This window comes from Pogona vitticeps, chromosome 3, assembly GCF_051106095.1.
Source record: "Pogona vitticeps strain Pit_001003342236 chromosome 3, PviZW2.1, whole genome shotgun sequence".
Classification (NCBI taxonomy): Eukaryota; Metazoa; Chordata; class Lepidosauria; order Squamata; family Agamidae; genus Pogona; species Pogona vitticeps.
Window position 1 is genome coordinate 100,129,140 of NC_135785.1, and position 20,250 is coordinate 100,149,389.

General features: G+C 39.8%; 1 protein-coding gene across 2 annotated transcripts in view; it reads right to left on the bottom strand.

The window, feature by feature from the left end:
- Positions 1-315: 315 nt before the first annotated feature.
- LOC110083648 (protein NDNF) overlaps positions 316-20,250 on the bottom strand; it is a 67,471-nt gene continuing 47,536 nt past the window's right edge. The window contains exons 3-7 of one of the 2 annotated variants that reach the window (XM_072995124.2): positions 18,602-18,658; positions 15,164-15,357; positions 12,719-12,919; positions 8,156-8,289; positions 316-5,150 (exon numbers count right to left, since the gene is read on the bottom strand). In XM_072995124.2, coding sequence (XP_072851225.2) covers positions 3,793-5,150; positions 8,156-8,289; positions 12,719-12,919; positions 15,164-15,315 — 1,845 coding nt within the window. In that variant the 5' untranslated portion in view covers positions 15,316-15,357; positions 18,602-18,658 and the 3' untranslated portion in view covers positions 316-3,792. The other variant, XM_078390954.1, reaches the window with a different exon arrangement.

The window sequence follows — 20,250 nt, forward strand, 5'->3', positions numbered from 1 at the left end:
ATTTTCCAGCGATTACACAACATACAGAAGCTTGAAAATACCCTTAAAGGTCATTTAAAGGGAGAATGCCCTCAGCAAACTTACTCTTTCTAGTGCAATCAGACACAATCTTTACTTACCATCTGACTGAACCCTAAGTTTATGTCATATAATAGATAATAATTATGTGCCAACAAGTCATGTAGTTGATGGGGAAAACCATCAAAATTAACAATGAGAACTGCGGTGCAAACAACAGGTCAATTCTTTGTCTAGTTATGTCCTTAATTCCAACAGAGGTGTCTGCATATCCCCATATAATAAGTAGTAATATGATAGAGAAAAATAAAATTTTATTTATATTTACAGTATGTATTTTCGTGTTTGTTTCCTTCAGGCCAAAAGGCAGAATACCAACGCAGAAGTGTACAGACTTCCGTATCTTGGAAGGCGAACATACATATCAAGAAATACTATGTTCTGCCCTGTCGAAACAACTATTCTTAATTGGGGAAGCAAAGGAAAAATAGTGGTTCTTTCTAAGTTTTTACTACTAGCATTCTCTAGTCAGACTATTGAACAGGAGCAGCATACCTAGAAAAGCAACAGATTGAAAGAAAGATGCAGCTTACCACAATTGATCAGAGAGACATATTGTATAAAGCAAAGGGCTTTACAGATGATTGAGGTAGGCCAGGTTCCCTAAGCTAGTGTTTCTGAGTACTAGGGGGTATACAATAAATTGGTTCAGAGGAAAATAGTCCAGGCAGCAAATGTTTGTGCTTTGCAGTTTTTGAATGTAACAAAAATGACTGAAATGAGACCGACACTAAGTTCTGTCCATTTAAGTGACAGGATCCATTTAAGAACATTACATGGAATCTGCCCTTCCTTATTGCTTTGGTCTTTTGCTTGCCCCTCAGTGTCATTGTTGTAACCATAAAAATGCTACACAGCTCTGGAAAAAATTGAATTTTGGGGATTGATGCTCAAGTCTGTTGCTTTAGGAGAGAATCCCTGAAGGGGCTTGTCTGGACTCTAGAAAGTATATTGAACAACCTCTCACACAATAGGTTAAGAATCTCATTCATTAATTCTCTTGGCAAACTAATACTTAAGTAAGCAAGACTGGAAAAACTAAGAACTACTGAATTATTACCCAGAGTCAAATGGTGATAATGCAAGAACCACATTTGTTTTTCACTTTTTTAAAAAACCCTGCAAAAATTAATATAACTAGCACATCAGTTACTACTTCAGCTAAGTATTGTATTTTTCCGTGTATAAGATGCCCCCATGTATAACCCCCCCCCCACTTTCTAACCCCCAAATAAGAAATCTAAGTGGGGCTTAGCAAGTGTAGGGGGAAAGGGATCAAAGCACTGCAGGATCACTTTGATCCCTGCTTTCTCCCTTCATGCTAAGCCCCGTGGGGCTAAGCAAAAGGAGGGGAAAGGGATCAAAGCAATCCTGCAACTGCACAATTGTTTTGATCCCTTTCCCCCTTATACAGCCACAGGATTGCTTTGATTCTTTCCCTCTCCTTTTGTTAAGCCCCATGGGACTTAGCAAGCAGAGGGGAAAGCAGGCATCAAAGCGATCCTGCATCTCTTTGATCCCTGCTTTCCTTTTGCTAAGGATTAGCAAGTGGAGGGGAAAGCAGGGATCAAAGCCCTGCAGGAACAATTTGATCCCTGCTTTCCCCTCCACTTGTTTTTGTACTCTCCTCAGCTCACTTCCGTGTATAGGAAAACCCTCAATTTTTAGTCTAAAATTTTTAGATAAAAGTATAGTCTTATATATGGAAAATATGGTATATGACTTTCCCCTCCTTCAAAAAGGAAATATGGCATGGAAAACTTCTACATCCACTTGGGGGAAAATGTAAGAATATGACACCTTGGTCAAAATCTTCTTCCGCAACTGTGCACATGCAACTTTAGGTTTAATCCACAGTAGTTGTGTAGTGACTGAGATGGAAGTGTGGCACTTCCATCACTACATCACACAGTTTGTCATGCTGGAGATATGTGGCCAATTGCCCAACTGCATAGCAGAATTCTTTGTTGCCAGGCATAATGACCAAGGTGTCATATTCTTCCATTTATGCATAAATGTACATTATGCTGGCCAGCGTACACAGCCTTTCAGTAGGTGGATAGCCAGTGCTTATCTGTTTTAACAATGCATACCCTTTAAACGGGTGATGGCTATGAAGCCCAGAAACAACCACAGCATATTGCAAAGAGTTAGATGGGTATGGAAAGCCTTCTTTTTCCTCAGCTTTCACAAATCTATATTGGTCTAATTATAACCTATCAGTTTTGACAAACATAAGAAAAGAAGGGAGGTTTGCTAACAATTCATCTCCATAGAACATCCATGTGCCAAGTTGTGAGGCAATCTATAGCACACATAATATTACAGTCTCCTTGGTGATATTATCTCAGACTCTGCTGACCAGGGCTATAACTAGGATAGAGCAAATGAGGCTTTGTTCCAGAGCGGAATGTTCTTTGAAAGGATGTGTTGCAAAATGTGCTTTCTTTAAATACATCTAAATTAACATTCCTCTTTTCTAGTTTGGGATCTCACAAATTTTGAGATGAATCCTTTTACTTTGAGGTCAGCCACATTTTTATAAAGTGCTCTTTGTGAAACTACGAAGATGAGATTTTAAAAGGGAAAAGTCATAGGAGCAAGTTTACAATTCTAGACTAAGAGTGCAGCTACATGGGCAAACATTTTGCTCCACTTATGCAATAGGTGAATTCAAAGTATTTTTTTAATTGACTGCATAATACAAAGACTGATTTGAATTGGCTTGGCCCTTTTTGTTTCAAAAGTGGCTCCCCCGTGTTACTTCGGGATTTCTGCTTTTTGAAGCTGAAACAATTCAGACAGGCTTTCTCCCATGCAGTTAGTTCGAATAAATTCTTGTAAAGATAGTGTGTGTGTCTGTAGATGATGTTTTGGTGATATGGGCAAATTGAGGCATGATTTTCAGGCCCAGTGGGACATGTAAAGGCAAAGCACCATTATCTAATGTGGGGATCAGGTGCTCATCCTGAATCCTATCAAACAGTAAGTGAGAAGGATCTTTTATTGTGAAGAAAAGGTCAGTGCTGTTAATTACTTGACAACTTTTAAAATGGACTAGTTTATCATGCCAAAAGTTTAAAACCATATGTGACCAGATATGAGGTAATTCCTGTATGAGTACTGTGAAAGCAAGGGGAAAAAGTAACGGATGGAAAGGGGAAAGTTGTGATCCTAGTTAAGGAATCATTCTGTTGTGTGAATTATGATGTACAGTATTTTACAAAAATACTGTTCAATCTTTTAATGTTCTGTACTCTTAGACACTTAGATTTTTAAGTATCTTTCAATGTTGTTTATAGAAAAAAAATTCAGAAATGTAGTAGCCTGAAGCTTTAAATGAGAAAGTGGCTTCATAGAAAAACTTAAGAGAATCAGCAGAGGCTGGACCAGAGGAAGGAAGGAAAGAAAGGTGCTGTGGGTTGGAATGTGACTTGCATCACATCCTATGTGAATGGTGAACTCCTGCATCAAACCACAGCCCTATATGAGCACTGATAGTGATTTCAAATGTGATAAGGGCTGCAAATCAAATTGCAGCAAAGCAATTTGGTTCAGCTTTCTAGTGTAGTTGCACCCTAAGTTCCTTCCTTTAAATCTTGCAGCTTTAAACACTGTTCTTTATCTCAGGACATTTTGAATGATGCTGGCCATAAATGTCCATGACATCTCTCCAGTTCTGTTGTTTCTTAGGAATCAGTTATTGAAATATACTCAACATTTCTTCCGTGTCTTTACAACTTTACTGTAATACCTGACCGGAATCCCAGAAGACCCAATGAGATAAACATCAAACAAGTAGACAGTCCCTGCTTCAAGCCCTCTGATGGTTTCTGTTGTCACTGCTCGCTGTAGATTAAGCTCATGGAAATATTTACAGAGGACTTTGTCACCTCTTTGCCTTGCCTCAGGTCCTGAGCACCTGTCAGCATTCCTTGTTTCCATCCAGACCTGGTCCTCCTCAATCTGTTTCTTGTATACACAATACTTGTTCATTTGCTGTGTTCCTAGCCAAGCAATGGTCACTGAATCACACGTCCTCAACTTGCTAAAGGATTTGATCTTTAAACTCTCTGGGAGAACTGGGAAAAATGGTTTGTGAAAGAGAGACGACACTTGCATCTTCACAGAGGCATTTGAAGGCTCTGTAGACCCAACATGCACCAAGTACGTGTCACCCAGTCTTCCCTTCAGCATGAAGTGTCTCAAGCCAGCAAAGCTCTCTGACATCAGCATTTTCCCATCCCTGGAGATTTCAACTCGTACTTGGCCCCTGCAAGATTGAAAGGCAAACTGGATCTGTTTCTGCCTCGCCCGATACTGTAAATTGTAGAATGTTTGTTTTCTCCCATCCAGAGTGAGTTGAATCACTTTCCCATCCCTCAGGTCAGTCACTTTTGGCTCAGGTTCTTCAAGAGTCCGGGCAAAGGTTCCAGTATAAGCAGCACTGGTGTTGGTGAGGAAGTTGACCACAAAGACATCAAAGTAATACTGAGTATTGGGAGTAAGGTTGGGCACTGTGTACTCATTTTTGGTGCCAACACATATCTGCCTTACCCCATCATTGTTAGCTTTGCTAGTGATACTTAATTCACCACTGGACAATATCACTGCTTGCTGAGGGTTAAGCAAGGGTCCTCCTGGAAGGGCAGCGAGCACCAGTGCTTGTGGTGCTTTCTTCCCAAATGATCTTATAGCCGTTTCTGCTGCACATAAACTCTTGTAGTTGTGTTTTTCATTAACCAGAAGACAATACTGGATGTTCTCTTTGTACTGCATGGCTGTTGGGCTGTGCTTCCAAGCTAGAGTGACTGTGGTATGACCAATCCCAATGACATCTATGCGTGGATCTGTCGGGAGTTCTGGATACAGGCGTTCAGAAGTTATGTCAGTAGTTAGATACACTGTAATGTGGGTGTCTCTTTCAATGGACAGGAATTCAAACATGTAGACAGCAGAATAGTAAGAGGTCCCTGTGTAGGTTTCCACAGAATTTCCTCTGTAGCTAAAGAGAGTTGATATCATCCTTGTGGTCTTCTGAAACTTTAGGGGATCCTGAATGTCTAAATGATCTGTCAATGAAATGTAGATATATAAAGATTATAAGTCTTACTTAGAGGGAAGGAATGAGCTGACTTAAGTAACAGGTAGTGGTCTAGTGGTTAAATTGTAAGTACAGGTGTTTATTGTGACAGTTGCCTTAGCCATGGCAAGGAGAGTGCAGAAATACATGAAGTGATGTCAACCTATATCAACAAACCTGTTGTGCTACTCCTCATTTCCACGAGGAGAGGCTAATGTAAAGCTAATGGGGCTTAATTGCCAATTCAAGACCAAACCATGAAAAATATGGCCTGGTTACATGAACTTTTCCTTTGGTGAATCTGAGACTTTTGCTATCTGAGGTGGAGTAGAAAACTGTACTGTTCCCGCAAGTCATGGTGCCTAGTATCCAAACCCAGCCAAGGAGTTTGTGCACATGAGGCAGAAAGTCCCACAAGCCCCTCTTTTCATGTCTGGCAATAAAAATTGTAAAAATTGAATAAATAAAAATTTGATGCTCTTTCATTGTACTCCAAAATCTACTGCCCTAGGCAGTTGTTTCCTCCTATTCTGTTGTAGGGCCAGCTCCATTTTTGAAAGTAGCATATGATGTGGTGGTGGGGGGGAGGACTTAGGTTCTGATACCTCCCCATCTGTCATTGCAAGATCCAAAGGCAAAATGATTTCCATTACTGAGATTGTATCAAAAAGAGTAGATCAAATGCTTGTTTACAGGGCAGAGAGAGCTGTCTGTAAAGTCTGTTATTCCACCCATTGACTTCCAAAAAGCAAAATGGCTATTTTTTTTTCTATTTTGCATTGATATACAGTGGTGCCTCGCATAACGTTTGCTTCGTTTAACGTTTTTTTCGCTTAACGTTTATTTTTTCAGAGTCAGATTGTGCTTCATATAACGTTTTTCCCTATGGGCGATTTTCACATAGCGATTTTGGGACCATGCTTCGCTTAACGTTTTTGGTTTTAGGTCCCCTGCTTCACTTAAAGATGTTCATTTTTTCAATTACAAAAGTGTCTTAACATGTTGAAAAACGGTTTTAAATGCTTGGAATCGTTAGTGCACCTTCTAAAATGTGTGCATACTTAATTTGGTGTTGATCTGACTTTTCGTTAATTTTTTGTGATTTTTTTTCTCCCCCATAGGAAACAATGGAGCTGTCAGATTTTGACAGCTGTCAAAAGTTGGGGGGAAAAAATCAGCATAAATTAACGAAAAGTCAGATCAAAGCCAAATTAACTTTTGCATCCGTTTTAGAGGGTGCAGAAGCTAATCCAAGCATTTAAAACCATTTTTGACCCTTTTATGACACACTTAAATTTGCAAAAATTGACTTTGCAAAGCCACTGAAATGTATTGAGTCGGCTTCAATACATTCCAATGGAGGAAACATTGTATCGTTTAACAATGTTTCCTATGGGTTTTTTCGCTTAAGGACGCCAATCCGTGCCTATTGGAACGGATTAACTGGTTTCCAATGCATTCCTATGGGAAATGGTGTTTCGCATAAAGTTTTTTTCGCATAAGGTTTTTTTTTTGGAACCAATTAAAAACGTTATGCGAGGCACCACTGTACTGAAATTTGAAGTCATGGTAAAACATAACAAGAGAAGTAGATTTGCCAGTTTTTAGACGTCTAACTCTAGAGATCTGCATATTTGGTAGAAATGTTGACTAGCACCAAAATTCAGATTTGGAATTCAGAATTATAACCCTTTGGCTTCAGAATTCACGAACAACAAATTTATGATTTTTTTCTGATTCATTAATTCATTTTTGCCTTAAACCCCCCATAAAACAACCCCCAAGTGCCTAGAAATACCAAAATCACAGAGACACTTCTATTGACCCTCCTCTACAATCCTTCCAAGTTTGGTGAAGATTAGGTTTCAGACATCCAAGTTATACAACCGCAAAGTGGGGCCCCCAAGAAAGTGCCTTTTCGCAGCTAGCTTGGGGAAACTCAATCTTCACCAAACTTTGATGGACTGTAGAGGAGAGTCAGGGGAAGCTTGTCTGTGATTTTGGTGTCTCTAGGTATCTGGAAGGAATTTTCCTGGGGTAGCCCTCTTTGTGCGTGTATAACTCAGTCTGAAACTCAGTCTCTACCAAATATGGAGGAACTGTACTGGAGAGTCAGGGAGAGCATCTCAGCAATTTTTGGTGTCTTTAGATCTCTAGAGGGCTGTTTTCTAGTCAGATGAATTTTAAAAATTTATTGATTCATATTCATTGGGAACATTGATTTAGACAAATACAAGCTGATAAATTAGCAATTTTTGATGAATTTTGCAGTTCATTTTTAAATTTGTGCCCATTTTGGACAAGCAGCTATGATCATATTTCAACTGGAAAGAACCAATGCGAAAAAAATAGTCTCTGGTTTCTGTGCCTGCTTCTAGATTTCATTGGTGCAGGTAGATATCATTTACAGGTTTTGCTCTTATCCCTGTCCCTGTCCTTTAGAAAACACATCACAACTCCAACAAGGAGACATTGAGTTATCTGCCCCTACTAACCTTGATGCAACAGTGTCTTTATGTTCCATTTCTCAAGGAATCACTCCAGGATTCCTGAGAAATAGATTTCAATTTCACTTCTTGCTCCAGCAAGCAGAAACCTAGCCTTTTGCTTTCTCACCTATAGGATAAATGAGACTCAGAATACTAGGCATATTATAGATATTTGGATTTGGATATTTTTGGAACTATCTGCATATGCCAACATTTGGTGAATCTTGAATATTAAGAATGTGTATTCCCAAATCTGAATGCCTATCCCTATTATTTGGTGCCTTTAAATTTTGCTTTAAAACAACAACCCAGAAGTGAATTGTGCCCCATATCATTTGATTCATGCTCTGAATAGAAATCAACCTGGAAATCTCCTTTACTTCATCCTGGAACTGAATTGGGTCATTTCATTTTGACCTGGATCTCATGCAGATTGGTCCCAAACAGACCAATTTGGTTCTGAATTTGTGATTTCCCAAATCTGGCACATAGTCATACATCTTACCCTGTGCTGCTTTCCCAAAGTAATTTGTTGTAGTCTTATGAACTCGTATGCTCCACTCGATGGGGACATCACATGGAGTCACTATTACTGTGAGAGGTGCAGAGGTTCTCCCTTCCTCTAGAACAAAATAGTATCTGGAAACAAAATAATAAATCAAACAAAAGTTTACTGAGGCTCACTTTATAGTACAGTAAGCAGATAAAGCACATGGAGCTGTATTGCACTGTAGACAATAATGATATTTTACAACTTGAGACGAGGGTCACCTCTACTATGATACAGTGTGGCGCCTGCCTCAGACAGTAGTTTTTTTGGTGCTATGAAAGGGCAACACATTGGGAGTTATTTATTATGATTGTTTAAAAAATTTTCTGTACAGGAAAGAAGATAAGAGAAATTGGTGAGCTTTTTGCCACAGGTACCAGCATGGAAAAGTGTGAAAGAAAGAAGAGAAGGGGGCGACAGAGGACAAGATGGTTGGATAGTGTCATTGGAGCAACCAACATGAACTTGACCCAACCATGGGAGGCAGTGGAAGACAGGAGGGCCTGGTGCTCTGGTCCATGGGGTTCACCAAGAGTCGGACATGACTTAACAACTAAACAACAACAAACCAGCATGACGGGGTGGGTGGGTAGGTTGCTGAATACCTTTACTGGGAAAGGGCAGGTGCAAATGCCATGTACTTCTCTGTCTTGAACTATGAAAGGTATCACCACCCTCAGCACCAACCTTGGGCTGCTATTTTGCACCTTGTTTTCATTGGTCTCACATAAAGGCCAAGGGAGGAGAGTGCCTTTTAGACTATTGACTGTTAAGCCGCATGGCTCTTGGTGTAGCATAGTAATGTCTAAATTTCTCCACTAGAAAGTAAAGGTAAAGGTAAAGTTTCCCCTTGACATTTAGTCCAGTCATGTCCGACTCTAGGGCGTGGTGCTCATCCCCGTCTCCAAGCTGTAGAGCCAGTGTTTGTCCGTAGACAGTTTCTCAACCACTAGATAAATAGGAGGCCTCAGGAATGTTAGTTGGAACATTCATACAGAACAATAAATCCAGAATCCTCTCTTAATGCACCACAGTATACTTAAATTACACACAGACCATTCATTTTAAATTTAAAAAAAACCCAACTCCTAGAGTTTTCCAAGAATTTTCCAGGTAGTAATTCTGGGAGTTCCCTCCCACAGACCCAGACCTACATTTGGCTTATATTGAACGGCCCGTCTGCCAGGCTGCTTGGTTATCTTTGGCCTATTGTTCTTAAAGTACAAAAAGCAAACCGCTCCAGTGCTTCCAGAGAAGCCTAGGTTTTTGTGGGAGATGTAGTTCTTTGCAGGAACCTATAATAGAACCTATAGGGCAATATGACAACAACTCCCATGAAGACCTAGACCTCCCAGAAAGCACCTGGAAAGTTTTTTTAAACATTAACAACAGTAGGCGGAAGAAAGCTTGAGATAGTCAAGCAATGTGAAAAGTCAGCCTTCTCCAGGTTAGTATAATATCAGTGTCCGTATCAGTGTGTCTGTGAGCTTTGATTTGGAGTCCAACACATACACACAGAGCATACCCATTCTGCTTTCTTCTGGGTTGCTCTTTCTTTCACACAAAGAAATAAATTTGAAAGGGAATAACTTTACGAAATGTCCAAAGACAGGATTGTGGTTAGGTTTGTCCAAACAAACCAGTATTGGAAAGATAGGAACATACCCTGGTTTAAAGCTGACATTGCCGTTTGTCCACCTATACTTAACTATCATTCCCGAATCAGACAACATATAAAGCTCCCCTCTTCCTTGTTGCTTTTCCACTTGTATAAATAGGAAATCAGGTACTAGCACATACCATGTTCACATTGTGTATCAAGATTCATGAGTTACCATCATGTGGAAGCATGGCCACTGTGTCTCACCTGCAAGCATTTATTTCATGGCTCTAGGATTGTTAACACTTTCCATCATCCCCAGCTAAAATGACCAAGGGCTATGCTTTTTGGATCATGATGGGAGTTGTAGACCAGTGGTTCTTAACCTTTTTGAAAGAAACGCCCCCTTGAGCCATTGAAGAAGTTATCATCGCCCCCCTCCCCGCAGTGATGATATCTTATTTATTTATTTATTTATTTATTTATTTATTTATTTATTTATTTATTTATTTATTTATTTATTTATTTAAGACACCTAAATCCAATGACCGCTGAAAACAAAATTCAATTCCAAGAAAATGAAATGCTCCCAAAAAGTAACATTTAATTATTTAGTTGTAAGCGAATTTTAAGACGCAAAAAGAAATATAAAAAGGGCATAAAAACAAACCGCAATGCAGGAACTAAAAATTTCAAGACAAAAACTCTGAAACTAAATTAAGATTGGAGGAATATATTCATGCACACTGTAAAAAGGCTGCAGCCATCTTCACAGGTTTAGCTTGCTCCAACGCCCCCCTACTGTCCCCCTTCTGCTCCAGTGCCCCCACACCACCCCTTTTTGTTCTACTGCCCCCCTGAAAAATGAAATCGCCCCCTGGGGGGCATTATTGCCCACGTTAAGAACCACTGTTGTAGACCAACACACTGCGATAGAGGATACCCTATTTGGGAAAGGCTAGTCCAGCTGTAGGATAGCATAAGTCATTTTTAAACTTTGCAATGTTTTTCTGCATTTATATTGCTTTAAATCTATAGGCTAAACCTACTGCTTAGTCCCTGTTAGATTATATCATTGAATGAATGGGATTTTTAAAAGTCACCTCTTTTGTAAGTCTCATTGATTAAATGCATCTACTCTGGTTGGGAGAAACAATTGGATTCATCCTACCGTGATTCTTTAATTCTATGCGGATCTGTTTTCTGAGAGAGGAGACATATTAATACAGGAAAAAAGAACCCTGAAGGATATTTTCATCATTGTTTGTAATGCAAGATACAGCTTTAGACCTGCATACTCATAAAGGAGAATAATTTTGTAAATGTTTGAAACAGGGACCAATTATTTTTAATTAAATCTCAGTTGCTGTAACCGAGAACAGAGGCAATAGGTTAAAACCACAACCAGTTAACCCCGTCTATATTTTTACTATTCTCGTGACAGTTTTCAACTTGTTCTTGCAGTCTGGTTATACATTAAGCAATTTGGTGTTTGGTACAGTGCCTGTGGAGGAATTCTGTAAGGTGACTATGGCTGAAAGGAACCATCTGGTTTAATCTCTGAAACTATTGTGCAGGATTCTTCATAAATGAAACCAAAATAAAATAGAACTTCAGGTTCTGGTGCACAGAGCTATTATTTGTTGAAATCAAACAATACAATAACATCAATTAAATCTTCTATTTCTACTTGTAAATTCTGCTATAAAATACCATCTTATATCCTAACCCGCAATTGGGAGTGGTGATGTTCTGGATTCCAGCAGCTAACTAAACTTTTCACCAAATACTGGAGGTATTTATTTATTTATTTATTTTATATCCCGCCTATCTAGCCGATCAAGGCCACTCTAGGCAGCTTACAACAGTAGCAGTAATAATTGATTTTTTGTTGTTATGTACTATCAAGTTGCCTATAGCAATGCGGTGACTCCAACAGGGTTTTCAAGATACGTGAGTTCTTTAAGGAGTAGTTCAGCATTGGCACTACCCAGTGAACTTCTATGGCTAAGTGGGGTTTGAATCCAGGTCTTCTGAGTCTTGTTCCAGTATTCTAATCAGTATATCATACTAGTTTTAAAGTTACTTTTAAAAAATTAAAGAAAACGGCATTATTAAAAATTAAAAAATATAAAAAGGCCCCCAAATGGATAAAAATTCCAATTATGGCCACCCATGTTTTGAAATGTTACTTATTACTTTAAAAACGTTGATATATTAATAATGTTGAAATTAGAATGTTTAAAAATAATGGAACTTAGGCCTTGATACTTAATAAAGAAATTGCAAGTAATAGCATTACTTTTGGCACATTAGTTTCAGGCTCTGGAGAGATCACATATTCTTAAGCTGATTTCATGCAAGCTGATTTATTGCCTCTCTGTTCCTGTTGGAAGGATCCCCAACCAATAGGGAGGAAGAACCCCTCAGCTACACAGACCCTGGACTCTTGGCGACCCAGGAACCGAAGTCTGTGGGTAACAAGGGCACGGGGCTGAGTGAGAGGAGGTCATGGGACATCCCTCAAGCCCTCAGGAATGAAGACAGGTGAAGGCACGAACACTGCATAAAACCCAAGACAAATTGCTCAGCTGTGGGAAAGACTCCTTGAGAGAAACAGCCTCCTCAGGGGTTTTCTCTCAGAGAGACCAAAGGACCAAATCCTGCAGCTGAGACCTGGTGGCTGCTCTGAGAAGAGAGGCTAGACTAGCTCTTTCTTTGTTGTCAAACAAACTCGAAACATCATTGTCAATAGCTCAGTTACCTTGGATGACATAGAATAAAGCTTTTGCTTTGAAAAAGTTTTCTATGATTATTGCATATCTGTTTTTTTTTTAAAAAGGAAGCATATCATACAAGAGCATCACTGTGTTATTTATCATGTGGGAAGATTAAAGGTCATATGAGTTTCCCCTTACCTTTTTGGTATGTCTTTCAAGAGATAGATTGTGTTTTCCTTGCCATCAGGAAGAATCGATGTATGATAAAAGTGTAAGAGTTCGCTCTTGAAACTTTGCTGTACACTGCTGGACATCTGCACAGAATGGCAGATGCACAAGGCCAAAAGTAGCCAGGATGGCAAGAGATGCAGGGATCTAGACATCATCAAGGTGAGAGGCCTGGGAGATAATAAAAGGTGATTGAATGTGCTTTTTGGCATCTTATATATTACTGAATTGAAAATATGTTAAATAAAAGACAATAGGACTCCTGTATCTGTGGGGGATCAGTTCCACAATCTACTGTGGATGCTTGAAACTGCAGATACAGGGAGCTCTGTACACAACATACAAGGGGGAGGACAAAGGTCATAAGAGGTTGTCCTTGTGTGTTGTATATAGGGCTGCAGTAAACCACGAATAAGTGAAACTGGATACCAATCCCACAGATATGGGGATTTTACTTTATAAGCAAATGAAAATGGCAAATATACTAGTCTGGCTTTATTTTGCCTCTGCTTTCATAACTCTGTCTCATCCTTCTTCCCAGTTAATTTCATTAATGTTAATTGCATATCACTTTCATATTTTTAAAATGAATTATAAATGGGGAGAATTTCAGCTGGTAATTGGCCTGCATGAGAAGTCAGCAACTGGCACGATCTGGAACAGTTTTAGCCCTTTGAGAGATGCCACCTGGTCTTCAGCTGGGAAAAAAGGAGAGTAAGATCATATGTTAAGGGGAAAGCATCAATCCTTCTATTTGCATGTCACCTCCCTAGGCAATGCAAATGCTTCACTAGCAGTGCCTGAAATGTCAGGCATGCAAACAAAGCAGTATTATCTCCTAACTGACCAATTTCAAAACAGAGGCAAGCTAATTTGTCAAATGTGGCTCGAATCAAACTCTTGACAGAATAGAACAAACAGACTTTTCCTCTTAAGGGTGATACAAACTTAGCATCTAGACTAGAGAGGCCCTAAGAGGGAAGTAGATGAGCAAGATATATGTGGCACTGGATCTTGCCAGCAAGCCCTTCTGCATCTGGCTACTCTCCATCCCATCCTGCACACTTTCTTCTTAAAAGGGATCTTGCAACAAAAAAATAATTGCTGATCTGTGATCTGCAGTCTCAAGCAAGACTTCTGCAATCTCCTATCTTCATTAAACAACAACAATGAAATCCTTTCCATCCTTTTCCATTGTCACACAAGCGCCTTCTTTCTCACATTTCTACGCTGCTATTAAAAGTACAGAAATAGTGCCTTCTTTATCATGGGGCTGCCCTATTGCACAAGTGATGATGGGAAAGTTGAATTTGCTAAATCTGGAGAAATATGATCTCCAAAACAGAAGCCCTTCCTTGAGGAAAGAGGTTTGAATCCCATAAAAGAAAGTAGCAATGGCTGCACATTTGTTGCAATAAAAACTGGTTATCTGGAAAGAACATTCCCCCCCCCTCTTAATGTAAGGGAGAGAAAAAGGGGAATACAGGTCAGAGAAGGAAACCTTCCAAGTTTTGAAGCTAGATAGAAGTTGCAGAACAAGGTGCCTGAAGGCAGGGGGTGCTCTTAGAACAGGAGAAAGCCTCCTTAAGCTGGTCTCTTGACAGTAAAGAGTAAGGAAGTTGGAAAATGTGTGCAAATAAAAGGAACAGGGGGCATTAATGTGTAAATACAGAAGATCAAGGAACCTTTTTTTTTACTTTGGAGAAATGATGATTTATTTGTATTTTTTTCAATGTAACTAAAAAGCCCTCAAGTAATGACTCCCTTCCCCCCCCCCCCCGGCTATGTTTGTCTTGGGTCAGTGGTAGTTAACCGCAATTGATCTGAATTCATCATTCTAATCTTTCTTCCTGCTGTTTCAAAATAGCCAGCACTTTTCCTCACTGGATAAATATAGCACCACATTCTGCTCTACAGCTTAAGAGAGTTATCCTACTGTCTTCCATTTTTCAAATGCTGCAATAAAATTTAAAACAGATCAATAAATGGATTGTAATATACACAGACATCTAGTCTAGCAGAAATGTATAATAGCTTGCAAAATGCATTATAGCTTGATCACTTGAATAAAATCTTCTACATGCACATTCTTGCTATATTTTGAATGGGGGGGCAGTTCTTTTGCTCAAATTGCACCTTACAAACTCATTAAGACTGCTTGGGTTTTTACACAAACATGACCTTCAGGTTTCCTATGCTTGCTATCATTCAAAAGGTGAACAACTACATTCTGTATTAAGTGCAAAAGACAATCAGAAAAAAAGACAGAAAAACAGGCTTGTCCCAAATGGAATACCCCCCTTCCAGTTTTGATTTTTTTTAAAAAATTAAATAAAACAACTATAAAGCAAATTTTGGAAATACATTTTGTGGGATGGGGAGGCAGAGGGAGATGCAACACTTTACTGCACTTACCTTGAGAGAGCTGTTACCTGGACAAGTTTCTTTCTGTGCAAGAAATCCAAATGTAAAACTCTTAACTCACACTTTTGGGGCACTTTGCTGGCCGGTGGAAAACACGACTGGAAAACCTTTTTTTTCCCCCAGTGCAGAAATGATTGTTCCATATGTTTCAAGCATAAGGGTAGAATGACATCTCCTCAGTCTTGCTGGCAGAAAGAGAAAGTTATCTCCTTTTTTCTTTAAGCATATGCACTTTGAGTATCCTTGGAACACGGGCAGTCCCATTTAAATCATTGTTTTATAGGGGAAACACAACTTTGGCTTTTGAGGACAAGATTCCCTCCCTTGTGGAAGGTGTCAGGCAGGCAGGCAGGAGGCAGGCTGAAAAGGCAGACCATGCTCTGCTGCTGCTGCTTAGTCTTTGAGGGAAATGCAAAAGGCTGTCTGTGCAAGAGGTGGAGGGTATATGTCTGTGCTCATTTAACCCTTTTGTAGGAAAATCTGGCCAAGACCTCGGGTATCTCATTGCAGTTATAACAGTTGGTTGTGAAGGGCAGGAACCGACCTTCTGGAAATATTTTTTATTCAGAATTGTATTCAACTGACATGTGTCTTTTGGAACCCCCAAATTAGTTGATTTTGATATAAAAATATATCATTGTGAATACATTATTGGCACTTTAAGCATTTTTCTTTCTTTGCCATTTTATACCTCTAAGTGTAATCTGAAGCTTTGTAGGATACATAGGTTGGAGCATTAAAGGGTGGGGGAGGGGAATAGGCCCAGTGACCCTAAATATGCTGTGAAGGAACTGGATAAAGGAAGAAAGTGAAGGTGAAAGGGCAAGACATTCTAATTATTTAATGTATTTGTTTTCATTTAGTAATATTTTTGACACCTTTTATTTTTTGCCTGAGGGGGGCTGCCTCAGTTAAGCTCAGTTCAGCTTTGTTGATGTGCTTCTCACAATGATGATTGTTCTGTCAAGAAAGGGCAATTTACTGGCTCTCAGATGTCTCTTTATGCAGCTCCACATGAGCCTAGGAGATGACTCTGAGGAGAGTGCTGGAAAAACAGGAGGCAATAAATTAAAATGAAAGCAAGACTTTCTGATGGGAACTTAGACAATTTAATATTGCCACCTCAATTCCTAGTATTAGGAGAGTTTCTAACTTCTTGTGTTTGACAGAGCAAAGAAATATTTGGTTAGTGTAACATCTGATACTACAACCACTGGTGACTCTGTGTGGGTCAAGCTTGTCCTTGGAACTCACAATTAGTCCTTCTGTTTTTTAAAAAATGCAACACCAGTGTCTCTTTCCCACAAGTACAAGTATCACTACATGCTACCAAGACTAGCCACCACAACAATAAAAGGAAGGTGGAAGTCAAGGGCTTGACCTCTGCTACAGCCTCCACTATGGCTGAGAGGTAGTACTGTGTGCATGTGCTGCGACACTCCCTTGATATTCATGGTTCTAGCATAATGATGATTGTTAGAGGAGGAGTTCTTCTACTTTGTTGTGACATCTTAACAGCTAGTACATTTATGACAAGCCTACTCACATCTGTATTTGCGAAGGCTTTCATGGCCGAGATCTAATGGTTGTTGTGGGTTTTTTGGGCTCTTTGGCTGTGTTCTGAAGGTTGTTCTTCCGGAAGTTTCGCCAGTCTCTGTGGCTGGCATCTTCAGAAGACTGGAGTAGGAACTCTGTCCATGCTCTGTTCCTACTCCAGTCCTCTGAAGATGCCGGCTACAGAGACTGGTGAAACATCAGGAAGAACAACCTTCAGAACACAGCCAAAGAGCCCAAAAAACCCACAAAAACTATTCACATCTCTCCATCCCACCAAAAAAAAAACACCAACCTTAATAAATGTGGTAGTTTTAAGAATACTGAGTCTGTGTCATCACAATGAAAAATAGTAGGAATCAAAATATTTCAATGAGTGATTGTATCATGAATGCTGTTCTGGCAAGGTCAAGGAAGGAACAAAAGTCTGAACCAGCAATCACTGTAGAACTACTGACAAAAATCCTGTTGTTTAGTGCAGTAAATCACCCTATAACAGGCCCATTGAATCAATGAGGATTTGATGAGTGAACTCCTCCCTAAGTTCCATTGATTCAAATAAACCTACTCTAATTGTAATTTACTGTGCTCAAGTAGGTCACAACTAGAGTAGCTCCATGTGAATCAACAGAACTTAGGGAAGAGTTGATTCAACAAATCCCCATCAATCCAATGAGCTTACTCTGGTGTGATTTACACGAAACAACAGGGTTTTGACTGCACATTGTATAAGAGTTTCCCAATGTCAATGTCAGTTTTCTTGCAAGCTCCATTGACCTCCTTGCCTTATTTATAAAATTTCCACCACTGAATATTTCACAACGGACATTTGACCCTAACTTTGCCAATCTTTAAATTTCCTGTACAAGACCTAATGGGGCTTTTCTGTCCCAGCAACCAGGAGAAGGAAAGAAGGATTACGATCTTGGACTGATGGAAGATTATGTCTGCAGTCTGCGAAATCATATTTAATAGGGAAATGTTCATGCTTTTGTGATCGACTTTGCTTCTTAAATATTCCTAACACAGCACAGCAGGGGGGGAATGTTGGTTGACCCTTAGCCATTAGGACTGCCCTGATCAAGGACAATAAAAGCAGATTCTTTATACAAATGACCTATTGAAGGACTTCAATGTTTGTTTCCAACTCAGAGAAGAGCCTCCTTCTCAAGCTTGGAGTGGTTTTGACTTCACTTTCAATATGTAACTTGCTCAGTATCATCCCAAAGTTCCTTTTCTTTCCCTTCTTCCTTGCTCTTATGGACACTCCGCCTCTTATATGTCCACCACCGTCCTACCTCATCCTCAGTTCTTTCCCTCATATACCTGTCATCCTTTTGTCCTTGTCCCATGCTATCTCTCTTGAGCATTCTACTGTGAGTTCTCTCTCCCCTCAGCGTGAAGTACCTTTTTGGACTACAACTCCCAGAATCCCCTAGATTTTAGGAACTGTAGCCCAAACAAGTAATTTTTCCAAACTCATCCTTCTTCACCCATGCATCACCCTGGCCGAGTGCTCCCTCTGCTCATCAAGAGCACATAGGCATAATAAGGAATGTGTGAGTCCCTACCTCGCCTCATAATAGAATTGCAAAAGATCACAGAAAGAGGTCACATTGCTCCATCATCCGTGCATCATTTTAACAGAATTATCCTATATTTTGGTTTTTAGTGACAGTGTTATTTCTATACATGCCAAAGGATTAAACTAACACAACTAAAACTAATCCTCCAGCCTTCAATAAACACATGCACTTAAAGATCAGTGCTCAGGCATGACATACACCAGTTCACTACCAACTCATTTCAATTGTTAGTCACAAAAACAGGATTTGGAAAAAAAAAGAAAATATACATTGAGTAATCCAGGCTTACCATTATTAATGAGAGAATAAAGGTGTTCAAAACAACTTTGTCTCTCTTAGGGTCCAGCTGAAAGATAGATGAGATAAAATCCTGTTGTGGGTGTAAAGCTACAAAATAGAAGTGCTGTCCACAAAACACTTTTGCCAGTACATTGTGCAATGATGGCAGTGGGAATCATGTGAATGGTGGTGCAGTTGAATCATGTAATTCCCCGTTGCCAATTATGATGCCCAGTTTATACAGAGGTGCAACTTTACATTATACTGTACGTGCAAGAACAGGATTTTGCCTGTTCAGTTGCATCCTTTAAACGAGATGGTCGGTGGTTCTCAACTTCTAGTCAGCTTCCAGAACAGAAGCTGGAAATAACTACCTGTAACTAAGTTACTTTTTGTGGTAAAAAGCAGTGAAGGAGAATGTTACAAAATGTATTTATTTATATATTTCGTTTATATGCTGCTTTACTCCCATAAATAGAGGTTGTGGTGGCTTAAAGAACAGTTTAGAACAGGGTTCTCCAAACTATGGTCCACGGGCCACATCCAGCCTACCTTGCCTTTTTATCTGGCCTTGCATGCGTGCTCATGTGAGCAGGCAGACATGAGTGTGTGTGTGTGTGTGTGTGTGTGTGTGTGTGTGTGTGTGTGTGTGTGAGAGAGAGAGAGAGAGAGAGAGAGGGTGTGTGTGCATGTGAGAGTGCATGGGTGTGTGCAGGCAGGTGGGCGTACATGCATGCACGCGCATGTGTGCATTCCTTCGGCCCTTGGAAATGTGGAAGATATATGAGTGGCCCTCAGGGTGAAGTTTGGAGACCCCTCATTTAGAACAATAGATTAGAATACAATAAAATTGCAAACATTAAAATAGCATTAAATTCAGTTAAATAATTAAAATGCAATTAAAATTAAAATTATTTTTAAAAATCTAAAAACAGCAGTACTGTGGTACTTTATTTTACCTCAGTGTGAGGTTTTGTGGACTGCTCTCTATTTCTTCAAACACATGGAGCACTATATCTGGGCCATTTATTTACTGTATGTATATTACAGTATACTGTATATGGTATTCATTTGAAGGGCACAAGCAGAACAGATAGAATAATCTGGTGCAATATGACATTTACATGAAAGATAAATTGCTCCAGGTCTGAGGAGCCAGGTCAAAGTCAAAACCTTCATACGTCCATGGGACCCTTTCTATGACCTGACAAATGCTAAATCAGAAGATATAATATTTCTTCTTGGCCAGCTCTCCTAGTAGTTCTGAAGTACATCAAACAGCAGCCCATTCTCTCCTGTTTTGTGAACTGCCATGGTGCTATAGATCAGTGGTTCTTAACCTTTGTTACTCGGATGCTTTCAAACTGCAACTCCCAGAAACCCCAGTCAGGACAGCTGGTGGTGAAGGCTTCTGGGAGTTGCAGTCCAAAACTCCTGAGTAACCCAAGGTTAAGAACCAGTGCTCTAGATGAGACTAAAATGCTTGGATCAGCTTGACAAAGCCTCTAACATAGTGGTTCCCAACCTTGTGTCCCGAGATGTTCTTAGACTACAACGCCCAGAAATCGTGGCCAGCACAACTAGTGCTAAAGACTTCTGGGCATTGCAGTCCAAGAACATTTGGGGACCTGAGGTTGGGAACCACTCCTCTATGGTGTC